Raw genomic sequence first — 14486 nt, forward strand, 5'->3', positions numbered from 1 at the left:
CTACAGTTTCAATGTCTCTGCTGTTTGCTTTAAAATGCATTTTGTGGAAAGTTGCTTTGCAACGGTGTACAAATGTGAAAAATAGTAAAAAATATTCGTTTATTGAATAACAAGGTACTAAATATTTATAAAATAGGAATAATAAATTATATCAATACGTACACATCATATGAATGTCTATGAATGTCATTGTCAAACTGCAACTGTTAAAGACAGGTTTTCTAAATATAAAGGCCTGTATGTTTTCTATAGTAGCCCTTAATAGGGGCTGTACGACCCCTAGGGGATCTGTGGTGGTACTGCAGAAGGTCCGCCTCATCACTTGTGTTGGAAAAACAGAGTAAAACAATACAACATCAGGGTTTTATTTTCATTAAATGCAACATTTAGTTGTATTCAATTCCTAATGACGGCTCAAACAATTAACCAATTTGTAACTAGGCCTATGCTAAAATGTCTATAATATTATTTGAGGTTTAATGCCGGGTGCAGGACTATAATAACTAGATGCTTCAAAACTGAACTTTCAAGAATGTGCATCATTTTTATCTTCACAAACATTTTGGAGCAAGATAGGTGTTTATTGGAAATTGTTGGAAAAGTTTGAAATGTTTTTTGTTGAGAAAATTGAAAATATAAAGAGGACAGCAGCCATTGATTTAAATACTGTTGAGAAGGATTTTTATACAGTACCTTCAGTGTACGAAGACTTTGTGTGTTCACTACACAACTAAGTAAAGGGAACTAAATAAAAAAAGTCAAGTGCATATGGATAAGCTTTCGTTTTCAAAGGCCCGTGAAGGCTTTACTTTCTTAGTTGATATACAATATTGAATTAAATCTATAGGTGCAGTGTTATCTTTGAGTTTGAGGATTGTAAATCAGGATATTTCGAATTTAGAAATGTATTCTCCATTGCTGATCTCCTATAAGAGAGCTCATTTCAAATATAAATGTCAATTATTCTACACTTCCACTAGAAAGAAAAAACTGTATTTATAATTGTATTGCTGTTTTTTTGGAGATACATGTACTTGTTTTCTTTTCAAAAGAAATAATAATTAATCATGACCATAGTTGGATTTGTATATTTTAAACTTCATGAAGTAGTTTTTCCTAACCCGTGAAGTTAGATAGACCTACAAAAAATACAATAAAAGTTAAATCACATAAAAAACATGAGTAATTTAAATGTTTTTGCTCTAAACCCAAGTGAAATTTTAATTCTGCATGGAACCATATCACATATTGTTTTGCATTATGTGTAACCATCCAACACCATCAATACACCAAATACCTTTATGGGTTCCCATCTAGACTTAGAACAAAGAATACTAGAGATCTGTGACAGTGATGAAAATGGAACAGTTTAAAGTCACGGATGAGAACATCTATTTTTTATGCTACCACAAGAGGACACTGCAGGCTTAAAAAAAGAACACTTTGGAAAAACTGCATCTTTAAAGGGATAGTTCTTCCAAATATGAAGATTATTTCATCATTACATGATGTCCTCATGTCATTCCAAACCTGTATGGCCATTGTATGAACAAAACCATTTCTCAAAATATCTTCATTTTTGTTTCACACAAGGAGTCACATACATCTTTTGAATGACATGCATAAACAATGTCAGAGCTTTTAATTTTTGTTATTATCCGTGTAAATCGTGTAGTGTAGCTTGGCAAAATTAACTTGTTACGCTGAGAGCATTTAGCACTGTGACCCATTTTAAAAGTTAACCAATTGGAACAACTTTTTCGCATCTAATAGCCTATTTTTGGCTTGTCCTGTGTGAGGTAAGGAACAGGTGCTGGCATCAAACTCGATGACAAATAGCACTTTTATGCTAGCTCTTATGCTGTTGAACGTCTGCTCATAATCCCCACAACCTCAGGGTTACTCAAACTTTGTGCAGACGCTAGAAAATGTCTTTCATGGTCAGCCACTATTGCTTTAAAAACACTTTATGATTGATATGAAATTAAGCTTGGAAAGTTGTTTCCTAAAAATATATGCCCTGTAGGGTGAAACTGTCATATTGCAGGAAAGCAATGTTGGTATTACGGAGAACAAAGCACTGATGCTCTACAGTTGGGGAAAGGTGTGCTCTGGGCAGCAAATCCCTGGTGTTCACATGAATCAGCTGTCAGTTTATCAAGTGAAAGTGCAGAGGCGCATCACTCACAGTCAGCCAGTTCGTCATGTGTGTTAGAGGCAGAAGGTTATCAGTAGCTGTCAGTTGGACATTGAGAGGTGCAGTTGGTTTTTGAAGAGCATGGCCTTAAACCGTCTATCACCCCTATCAATATCAGCACATGCTGTGGTCGCTTGGCGGGGTGAGTGAATCGCTACGGCCCGGCGGGGATTGGAGTGGATCTGCTTGAACCATCTGGTGGGTTTCTTGGTCAATAGCCCTGCCTTGTCACAGAAGGAAGAAAAACAATTGTATTGCTCATAATTGTAATGTAATCTGTTAAAAACAAAAGGAATGGCTACAAGAGTTAGATCAAAGAATTAGAGTGGTGTGGATTTGGAAAAGGATTTTTTGTTTTTTTTGTTTGTTAAATTGGCATGCCCGTACTGTCTATGCCTGTTTTGGGCATTAACAATGTTACCATGTATTTGGACACACATGCTTGCTATGAATATCAAGATTCTGTTCTATTCTATTATAGACAACTATTTACAGTTAAATTTATGATCATCTTATGAAAAATCTTCATCTTTAAATTTTTTATTCATTAAAAAAATTCTCAAATGTTTGTTCTTATAAATACATTTTCTGTAAATCTGCTTTGCAACAAAGCGAAATTGTTGAAAGTGGTATAGAATTTGAATCAAAATAAACAGTTAGATGATCAAGTCAAACCAGATGAAAACATGTTTTAGTACACCACTGTATTGTACTTACTATAGTAAACTGCAATTAATTGTAGTATACTGTAGTATATTATATTAATTTTACTTTAATACTGTAGTGTTCAACAGAAGAATTGGAAAAAATCATATTAGTTCGCTTTTTTATTAACTAGTTATTAGGGCTGTCACAATATCCAATGTTCACTATACGATATACGATTCACTATATATTTCATATATCATTATTTTTTTCTATAAAAACAGAGAGAGAGAGAGAGACATGGAGAGACCAGTGGCGGTGAATTATGATATTATCACGTGTTGTATTAACACATGACACCATTACACATAATAGAATAAACAACAGTATTCTGCAGTATTAACTGTTATAATGAAATAAACTGTAGATAACTGTACTTACAGTAAAGTTCAAAAACACTAGAATCTAGGAATTCTTTTCTATTATTTTTACCATCAAATTTTTCAGGTTGGTACATTCAACAGTTAAACTCGAATTGAATTGACCAGACCGCTTAGTTTTGTTCAATCATAAATAAATAATCAGCTTGACCACATTTTCTAAACATCTAAACCTGTAAAAGTCCCTTGTCTCAATGAATTTAGTTTAAGTCACTGAAACATGACCTCTCATCTGTTTACCTATGAGCTCCGTGGGTCTCCATGCACAGTACTTAATAGTTTGTGAACATTTGATCACCAGCGCAGATAGAAGCATCCCTCACTCACTGCTTTTCCCTTTAACACTTTTTAAAATATTTTGTGCCGGAACCCACACACACAAACAATGTCTACATCTCGCTCATGTCTGCATTTTTCCCATACATGGAGGAGAGTGGGCTCGTTACCAAGGTGACGGATAGTCCTCATACCCATTGTGCAATATATATTCAGTGCGGGCTCAACCTTTCGTTATCATACGAAGCCTGTCCTTGAGTAATACCGAGGCAGTCAATAAAAGTTTCAGCAGAACGCATGTAGTGTGGCTCCACACAACCAAACATGCTAATAAAAGAGTTCTGTGGTGGTGTGACAATTCTGATTGGTGACGTGATGTTGCTTTGGCAATGCTGGGTGAATGCGGTACAAAAAAACTGAGGTGCGAATAAGATTCCTGCTGGTGTGTGACAACTGCTGTCATATCTGTGGAAAAAAGCTCCGCCGAGCTCACATTTTGTCTCTGTGTGACATGGAATGACTGTAGTCCTTACGCAAGCTTGCCCACTCCTCTTTATTTTTCTACAAAAATATTTCACCATATAAAAGACAGATCAGAATTTACATTTTTTGCAACTCAAGTTTTTACCTTAAATATATATATGTATATGTTTTATATATAGTATATAAGCATTTTGTCCCAATATGATCTGAGTGCACTTCCAGCAGTCCAGGAAATGAGTCAAACGTCCTCCCAGTCTGCATTTCTTGTCCTCCGCTCTCTTATCGGAAAAATGTAAATCAGAAAAACAGTACCAAGAGATAAAATAGAGAAAAAAAGAGTGATCCCTTCATAAACAAACCTCCTGTAAAATATATTCAGCTGTGATCCTGACGTTGTGAATCCAGCGTAAAGCATGCCCATGAACTAAACAACAGTGGTTTATTATAAAACAGTCATAGACTTAGAGCGATGATATCTGTAATGCCGTGATTACAAAAATACAGTCAATATTGAAGAGGAGAATAATTGCTTAGGCATTTGGAACAGATCAGAGAGCAGGACAGATGTATAATAAACAACCTGTAGAATGCTTAAAGGATTATGCTTATAGTAAGAAAACAGCCCAAAAGTGCCAAATAAAGAACAAATGACTGGATTTTTAAAGCACTTGAAGTGAGGAAAGGTTAAGATTGTGACTCATGGTACTCCATGATGCCTTTAAACGTCAGCCAATAGAGAGCCCCATTCATTTCTGCATTAGCAATATCACAAATAATTTCTAAGTTTCATTATAACTATGATCATAATAATTACTGGGCCTAGCAATGCCTCAAAATGCTGGTGTTACCTAGCGATATTCAAAAATTATACATTTTTTAAACACAAAACAATGTAGAATTTTCCAGTTAAAATAAAAACAAACAGAACGATGCGAGCCAATCATTTCGTTGATCGAAGTGTTGACGCCATTCCATCACTCCGGCTGACTAAAGGCTGAACCTAATCCTCTCGTTGCTCCCTTCAACCACAGGCTGCCGTCTACTTCCGTCCTACAGTGTTTTTGAGTACAGGCCTGTGGCTCTGCCCTCATCAGAGAGGAGCAGAGAGAGAGAGCGCCAGCGTCCAAAGCGGCGCTAACACCCAAGCGGGCGAGAGAGTGAGCCTCAACCCCAGCGGCGAGGCAGAGTCCGAAGTGCACGAACACACCTCGTAGCCATTTTCCGCATGGTCCGCGTGATGCTGGTCGTGGAGCCTGGTGTTTGAGTTATTCTGTGTCTCCGGAGAGTCCGACTGCATTTCGGAACACACCAGCCAGTCTTTGCCGATGGGACGCGGATAACCTGCTTCCACCTCCATATCGCTGCCCGCAACTCGCCAGTACTCCTTTCCCTTGAAGAAATACGATGCACCTGGGCAGAAAGATTGGAAAAAGACGGGAAAAAAATAAAAGTTGAATGACTTTGACAGCTGTGATTTCATTTTTTTTATGTATATTATTGCAATAATATATTTTTAGTCTGGAATTCCATTTTCAGGTATGAGCCCACCAGGGTGATGGTGGGATTTTAGACAAAGAGGGGCGTCACGTCCAAATAATTTCGTAGGATATGCTGGTCTGGATAAAATAAAACAATGGCAAAATAAAATGTTCTAAATCATCTACAAGAAAACAAAACATCCTTGAAACAGGATTTAAACCAACAATTTTTAGAGGGGCAGAGATTAAATACAGTGGAACTAAAGGAATGGAGGCCAACATGTTTTGACACTTGATGAAAAGCTATTTCTCTTGTATCCTCTATTGCTCGCAATCGCCTCGTGTAAAAGGTTTACGATCCCTCTCTCTCTCTCTCTCTCTCTCTCTCTCTCTCTCTCTCTCTCCATGGATAAAATTGGCCCTCAGTGCTTCGGTCTCTTTGAACAGGATCCAGTTGTCGTTCCTCCCCAGGCTGATAGTTTTACCCCCCTTTGGAAACCCGGAACTGTCACTTTAAAGTTTTGGCCATGCTCACGCTCTTAGTTCAAACCCCTACGAGCGGAACCAGCAGGGTTGGCAAAGCCTCAGAGGACGACACCTGATGAGCACATGTTCTCACCCCCGCATGCTGTCTACGGGACCATCACTGCGAGGAAGAAGATCTGTGTGTGTCATGAAGAGCCTGACAGCCTGCCTGTGGTGTTTATTTGGGGACGTGCAGACTTACACTTATAAAACCGACAGGTCAGTGGGCTGACAAGCTGTTGATTAGTCTTAAAAGGACAGATCACCCAAAAAATGAATCAGCAGGTTATGCACAAGAAAGAAAGTTCAGGAAAACTCCATGTTTGCTGTTGAAAGTGATAAAGTTAATACAAGAAATGCACACTAATGCACTGCATGCTGTCGGCACGCTAGAATCCTTTCAGATAAGTTGTCTCCTTTAATTCTTCCATTTCACCAACTACTGGACATACCTGCCCTCCATTCAATGTGTATATCTATAAACGTAAAAACTAAAATACATAAAAATAAACGTGTGTGCTATGTGACGCGCCATACACTTTGATTTCATGTGAAACAGGTTTGATTTGATCAGCCGTGGCATTTCAAACGCCGCTCCTCACTTATAAGACACACGCTGTGCGTGAGACACAATGGCGTCCATTAGGAATGACAGGACATTATGCTCCTCTCTCCATTTCTTCCACATAGACCTCAGAACTGCTGCCATGGCAACCACATAATCAAAACATCTGCATCGGCTAACATCCTCTCCATCTAAATAAAATCACAGTTTCTTTCAAGGTGGAGGGTGTCGTTGAATCACGCATATCCCTTCCACTTTGGTTTGCGTGTTAGATTTGAGAATATTGTGCACATTTAAATCCCGATTTATGAATATGTTGGATGTGGTACGGTTCTAAGTGATCTTGTCATTGGGGAAAATATCAAATCCTGTCGAAAAGATACCATCAATGTTCCTTATTTTCGTTCTTGCTGAGCAAAACACTGTAATACACTGTAATGGTATAATATAATATAATGGGCATTCAGCAACCTGACAAAAACATCTGAAGTAGTGACCTACACAATCTCTCCCAGTATCGTAGTTTAGAAAGAAATATATACTTTATACATTTTAACATTCATTTTTATATTTACCTCGATTATAATATCTTACTAAAGATGTAATTTAAAATCTAATAAAATACACTTAATAAAACAACAAGTAGGATTTACTTAAGAAAACTAAAATGAACATGAATCTTAAATTAAAATCTACTTCAAAATAGCAGTAAAGTCAAAATAAAAAAACTTTAACTGTGACATGTAAATATTAACCGTATAAATTTTTTTTAGGAGATTTAGGAGTGTTTGATTTTAATTTTAACAAACAAACAAAAAACCCAGAAATAGAACAAACACCACTACATGGGCCAGGATGATAGTTGTTTAATATTTGAAATGTATCTAGCGGTGATTCATTAGTATCAATTTTCTGCCTTCCTCAGGATAACCCATAAAACAAAGAGGGTGGTGCTTATCTCAAATGTCTCCAGCATCAGGTCTGTATCTACACATTATCACACAAGCAATAATAGAACTCAGAACTAAGAACACTCACTATCAGACCATCGCATGGCATCGTCCAATTGTGGTGGGATTCCCTTCCAGAGCGCCGTGTCTTTTGGGTATCCGAGGTCCATCCGTCGCAAATGGTCGTCGTAACGCCAGTACTGGTAGTCCTTGAAGAAGTACGTCTTCTCGTTGTGCAGCCAGACAAACACTGCGTCCACCCCTTCCATGGGAAGGCCAAAGTCACTGACAAGCCGTGGATAGCCTTCCTCGACATTATTGTCCTTGAACACCCAATATTTCCCTCCTGCAGAGGTGCGAGAGAAGAATTTCAACAGCTTGTTGTGAGGTGGTGAAATCTGAAAGCCTTTCTTCACCAGCTGCTTATTGGAAAACAGACCTCCTGTGAAATACATTTAAGTGCTCTATATACAACGCCCGTTCTTTTGTAGGGCTTAAAACGCTCTCGTATTATACCTTTGAAGGACGGCATGTGCTTTACTGCATTCTCTTATTAAAAATGACATTTACATATCTCGAGAGCTTTACGTTGCAATCATTTCAAGAATTTGCTTTGGGGAGAGTGTTTACGCTCCAGGGAGCATTTGGTTTGAAATGATGTAATGCCATAGCCAAACAATCATCTGTCACAAATGGAATATTGAATATATATTTTTTGCCTTGTGTCAAGATGTGTTAGAACTATTAACTGTAAAATTTCCAAGAAAGCAATAGGGATAACCGAAACTTGGGTTTAGAGGTAATTGCAGTGATTTTCTGTGCAAAGATCACAACTATTATGCCGGGGAGCATCGGGTGGACGCCATGGGGCATTACACAGTTGTTTTAGTTTGTAGCGATCACAACAACCCACTACATCTATGGATAATGTCTGTCATATTTTGGTGCCTATTTAAAAGCCTATTTTTCACAAAAATATAAACAGTGCCTACCCTAGAAAGCTGATAAATGATTCATTCAAAGCTCGTACCTTTAAAGAAGACTATTTTGTGGTCTCCGGGTCTTTCGTAAACAGCATCCACACTGTCCAGGTTGGCAGGCAGACCCCTCCAGAACCGATGAATCTGAGCTGGCCGTAGTGACACCAAGTGCTTCTCCCGTGTCAGACGCCAAAAATACTTCCCTGATGAGAGATTTCAGAATATTGAAGACTGGGTATTTGAAAGAATAAAAAGTATGGCATGGTATTACTCTGTGCTACTTTAAGATGCATAAAAAAAATGGAAAATCCTATCATCATTTACTCAACCTCATGTCATTTCAAACCGGTTCTAGGTTTCTTTCATCCGCAAAACACAAACAAAGATATTTTGAGTGTTGTTAACAATTCACTTGCATTGGTTTTGTGTCCATACAATAGAAACAAACTTTCTTCAAAATAACTGATTTTGTGTTCTGCAGAAGAAAGAAAGTCATACAGGTTTAAATTGACAAGAGGGTGAGTAAATGATGACAGAATTTTCATTTCTGGGCGAACTTTCCCTTTAAAAGTTAAGATATGTGTACATGCCCGGATAAATGGGTAGAATGAGCAAAGATAGCAGCACATAAACTCTTTCTGCACCTTGAGATATCATGAGTTCCAGTATGAAACTAATCCACTATATTTAGCGCTTATTTACCTTCTGTTCAGCAATAAGGATGAATATTCATGAGGCAAGTTAATAAGGTTTATAATGTGTCCCACCCACGTTTCAGATCGGTTCCATACCCATCTTTGATTTTTATAAAACACAAAACCCTTTTGAAGTAGAAACTGAAGGACGTGTACATCATGAATTGTCAATTACTGAGTCAGGACTTTCAGGTGTTTATACCTTTGAAAAAGAAAGCCTCCCCTCGAATCTGGGCAACAGCATCAAAGTGAGTGGTGCATCGGTCAGGGGCGTCGCGGGCAGGTCTGAAAGAACAAACAAAAAGAAAAGAATTGAAAGAAAACTTTGAAGACATGGCTTTGTAAAGAGTGTGGATGTATAGCACCATAGTGTTTGTGTCGCTGTACGAGTGATTCGCCTTGATGTGGTAATGCGGCCAAGTTTCAATGGCTCTCAGTATAGATTGTTTGTGCATGCAGTCCTGATTTTATTTTGCTAAATAACATCATGATGGAGTTATCTTTAAAGATATTGCCGTGAACCATAGCAAATAAATAATCGACAACGATCTGTCAGCCAATCAGAATCAAGCATTCACTAACGGCATTGTATACTTAATCGATATCTATGTACGAAAGCTTTTGCCGTGCTATATTTAAGCAGGCGAGAGCAGAACAGCCTGACCATGTGGTTTGCCTTAAAGACCAGACAAATCAAGGGAGATGTTATCACCTGCGATGGAAGTGTCTGAACGTGTTATCCTCATGGCTAATGACTGACTTAGAACTCTGACGTGGCTGGCTTGCTAATGATGGAGCAATTACAGCGACAGAGCTTCTTTTGTGAGCGGGAGCTCGGTGACACTTTATTAACAAAGATCTTCATTCACAGCTTATTAGCCGAGCGCTCTGAGAGGAATATATTACTGACCTTTGTCAAACTAAATCTACCTGTGGTACATGTCCGCCGGGAGGAGGCAAGCGGAGAGGTGCGAGCTGAACTAACTTACGCTTGCTTACTCAGAGTCGGTAATTGAGTCTGTAATTTGTGGCATTTTGATATTTGCCTCGGGATGGCTGGGTCCGGTGCAATTTTGAAGTCCAGACATACTCTCAGCTCCTGACCGACGGACCTCTGCGATTTTGAATATTGAAGACATTTTAACTGTTTTGTTTGCGAGTGGTCCTTGTACTTACGGGATCGTGGATCGGTTTTCCGGGAGGTCAAGCAGGACGGGAGGTTCGGCTGTTTGGGAGGGGTCATCAGGTTGGACTGTGTGCGATACTGAGTCCCGAACACCTGACAAAACATGTAAAGATAAGTCAAACCTGCGCAAAGATGCTTGCAAAAACACACACACATTTAAAGGTCCAGTGTGTAATTTTTTTAAAGACCAATCGACAGAAATGCAATATAATATACATAACTATGTCTTCGGAGGTGTAAGGACACCTTACATAAACAAGCTGGATAATGTTAATATTACCTTAGAATGAACTATTTCTATCTACATACACCATGGGTCCCCTTACAAGGAATTCGCCATGTTGTTTCTACAGTAGCGCTAAACGGACAAACTGCTCTACAGAGCACGTTTTGTAAATACGTTATCTCCTTCGGAATGGTAGTGCTTCGAAAGGGAGCGGTAGAGTTAGCCATTGGTTCAAATTCGCAACCTCACCACTAGATGCCGCTTAATTTCATACACTGGACCTTTAATTCTCTTTTCATTTCTAACATTACATTCACGCAATTACTCAAAGATATAAATACCTTCTGAGTATCAGAAAATGAGTCTTGCTTTGCAAATAAAAAATGACAATATGTAATAATGTGCTTATGTAAAACCATTAAACTAATCCAACAAATTTCCCAGTCAGCCTTTTAAAACACATTCAAAGAAACGTCGGCTCTGTAACTTTTAATTAATTTGACACAAAGCTTTGGTATTTAACTCCGTACATTTCACATTTGCTCTCAGATTACATTATACATGGATTTATTAAACATTATTAAAATGCGTGGCTAGCCCACACCTGCTACGTGTAGCTAGAACAGAGATGCATGGCTCCTGGTCTTGTCTCTGAGCCAATTTCTGTCCCCCATCGACATCCAATTGTCCTCTCTATCTCCTCGCCTCCCACATGAGTGTTTTCACATCGGAGTGTGGCATTCTGCATGTTCATCGCCTGGGCCCGAACTGCGGTGACGACCAATTAATCCCGCTGTCCTCGTCTGGCTCAACACAGGCGTGTAATTAAATCAATAGTGCCCTAATACAAGCCAAATCACTTCTGCACGCCGCTTTCCTTGCTTGTGGCTTGTGTTATCGCCTGGTGGGATCCCAGAAAAGGCCAGCTCGCAGAGGGGGCATGTGGTGCCAATCATTGAGAATTACGGGGGGCACTTGAGATGAAGACAAGCGTGTGAGGAGGTTAATGTAGTCATACAGGTTTAAAATGACAATAAGTAAATAATGACAGAATCGTCATTTTTGGGTGAACTATCCCTTTAAGTGCCCTTATAAGAAGAGAAACAAATGGTTGACATACAATAGCTCTACTGAAAAGTTGCTGAAACACACACATACTGATTGAAAAATTATAAACCTTGAATGCACTGTAAGCATTCTTTTGTTGCACAAATTGTTTTCCCATACTTTGTACATCGCTTTGGATAAAAGCGTCTGCTAAATGACTTAATGTAATGTAAGTGATGTACTGATGCACGCACTTATTCTAAAACCAACATACACATTCCTAGGAGCTAGGAAACTCATTTAAAGTTGTCCGAAGACCCCATGAATTCCACTTTGTAGTGCACAACTGAGTGATTGAACCAAACTTTCTGTTTACACACAATTTGCCATCTACAGTATGTGTTTGTCTTCCACACAGTGTCTCGATTTGTCCGCTTGTCACTTCCTGCCTCCCCAGAAACAATTCAGAGATATCAGAGATTCAGAGAGTGATTGAGGATCTTTGCTCCTGCAGTCTGCCGCGCTGTCTGTTTACAGCTAACTGATGAAGATAAAGCAGGTGTTGGAGTACGTGACCTGTTCTTACCGTAAAGCTGCCAAACCCGAACCTTGTCCTCATACGGGAGGTTGTACTTCAGCGGGTCGCCCACCGGCCCATGGTAGTACGGACGCATGATGGATTCAATGGTGGAGGCGTGAGCGAGCCCAATAGCGTGACCGAACTCGTGCACGGCTACAGCGAACAGATCCATCCCGTGTGAATCTGATGGGAAGAAGACAAATCGGAGAGTTTAAATTGTTTTCTTCATAATAACAGCCTAGAAGAAATGTTTTATTGCATTAGGAGTTGCTTTAAATTGTATTATATATATTATACATCGTAGTTGAAATTATATAAGTGAGTTAATGTTCAGTTCTGTTTTATTTAACATAATTCAACTCGTTCTACATAACAGATGGCCCTTCTGGAAACAGAGTCTATGCAGAAAGCTCTGTTGTACAAGATGGTAGCTGGTTTTTAGCTGGACCAAACTGATCATTAGCTAATAAACCAGCTGGTCATATCAGTGGAAAACTGCTCATTCTGGTTTTTGGAAGATGGTAACTGGCTAACTAGCTCGACCAGCACATATCCAGCTTGGACATCCAGACTCCAGATGCCTTGTTCTAAAACACAGCGAACAAAATTCCCAGCAGGGATGTTTCCTAAAAACTTTGGGCAAGTTAAATAACAGGAGACACAAATGGTTGACATATAACAGCTCAATTGAAGAATCACTGATACACACATACTGATCGAAAATGTATAAACCTTGAATGCACTGTAAGCATCTTTGGATAAAAGTGTAAATAAAATTATGAGTAAAGGGCTTTCTTGTGGACCACAGAACTCAGACAATTAGATTTTTGAAGAATATGATGAGAAATGTTTATGTTCATATTAAATCTGTAATTTATATTGGGCATAATCACACCACACATGGAGATCTTTTCTACAACACATAGCGTGACACGTACTGTAAGATGACTTACGCTCTCAATTTCTCAAACTGCATTCTTATTAAAGCGATAGCGCACCCAAAAATGAATATTCTGTAATTATTTTACTCACCCTCGTTTCATTCAAACCTGTATGATTTTCTTCTCGGGAAACAAAAGTAAAATGTTTGAATAATGTTAGTAACCGAACAGTGGAAGTACCCATTCACTGCTTTTGTATGAACACAAAACCTATGCAAGTCACATGGTACAATTGTTGTGTGGTTACCAACATTCTTTAAAATATCTTCTTTTGGGTTCATGCAGGTTTAAAATACCTAAAGTGTGAGTAAATGATGACAGTTTTTTCACTTTTTCTCTTTGAAAGAAAAACAAAACAAATCTTTGTTCTTTCCTATAAAAGTAAACCCTGAATTCCATGTTTCAAAAAGGACCCATCATAAAACATCCACTTCAATTATGTCCTCAAAAACATGGTGATTAAATTAACAATAGTTCAGGATGTCCAGAGACACAGTCATTTTCAACACAATGAGCCGGTGATCGATGGGGAGGTGCGAGTCATTAAATGTAGCTCACCTTTTTCATTATCCCTGCGCTCTCTTTAGTACACAGACAAATCTGAGCAACGCAGCCGGCCATGGAAACATTTACACTTTTCTGTTAAATGGCCCCGAGAGATGGCAACATAAAAGCAGTCAGAGCCATGAAAGTGTCATTTGAATCGTTGGAACGGAGAAAGCGGGAAATAGAAGGAAAGACAGATATTTAGATAGATAAATCGAAAGAGACAAAGGAAGGTTAGGAACTGCCTCGAGATCTACAAGCTGTGTGAATGTCGAAAACCGTGACAGTTCCTGTTTGTAAAAGCATAACACAGCTAGACAAGCTTCTTGAGCTAGAGGATTAAGCCTGTGACTTTCTAATTAAGATTACGGCTCTAAATTAGTCGGGTATCGCCGCCGGGTCCTCGGCACCCTTGTGCAGGTACTGTATGTCTGCTTTTGCATTACCATAATGCACTTGAAAGATTTCAGAAAACAATAGAGACGGGAGATGACGGATATTCGTTCGGTGAGAAAAGGAATACAAGCTGTTAGGAACGATTATAATCCTACTCCGTACATTTAAAGAAAACTCACATGACTATTGTAGAGAAACAGAACGAGTAGTATGATACTAAATTGAAGCTGAAATCTGTAAATTTTGCCTAGAAAGAATATCCTTGATACCATATTATTGTAGTCAGTACTTTTAAAACAATGAACAACGTTCAAAACCATATTGACTCAA

At 38.7% G+C, this 14486-nt stretch overlaps 1 protein-coding gene across 1 annotated transcript in view; it reads right to left on the bottom strand.

The window, feature by feature from the left end:
* Positions 1-4092: 4092 nt before the first annotated feature.
* The window catches only part of mmp17a (matrix metallopeptidase 17a), a 51903-nt gene continuing 41509 nt past the window's right edge, over positions 4093-14486 (bottom strand). Inside the window, exons 5-10 of the mRNA XM_056732049.1 lie at positions 12280-12456; positions 10411-10513; positions 9437-9519; positions 8590-8742; positions 7648-7905; positions 4093-5451 (exon numbers count right to left, since the gene is read on the bottom strand). Of these exons, the coding sequence (XP_056588027.1) occupies positions 5132-5451; positions 7648-7905; positions 8590-8742; positions 9437-9519; positions 10411-10513; positions 12280-12456 (1094 nt within the window). The 3' untranslated portion in view covers positions 4093-5131. The remainder of the gene's footprint in view (positions 5452-7647; positions 7906-8589; positions 8743-9436; positions 9520-10410; positions 10514-12279; positions 12457-14486) is intronic.

The sequence above is a fragment of the Triplophysa dalaica genome, chromosome 19 (assembly GCF_015846415.1).
Source record: "Triplophysa dalaica isolate WHDGS20190420 chromosome 19, ASM1584641v1, whole genome shotgun sequence".
Lineage (NCBI taxonomy): Eukaryota > Metazoa > Chordata > Actinopteri > Cypriniformes > Nemacheilidae > Triplophysa > Triplophysa dalaica.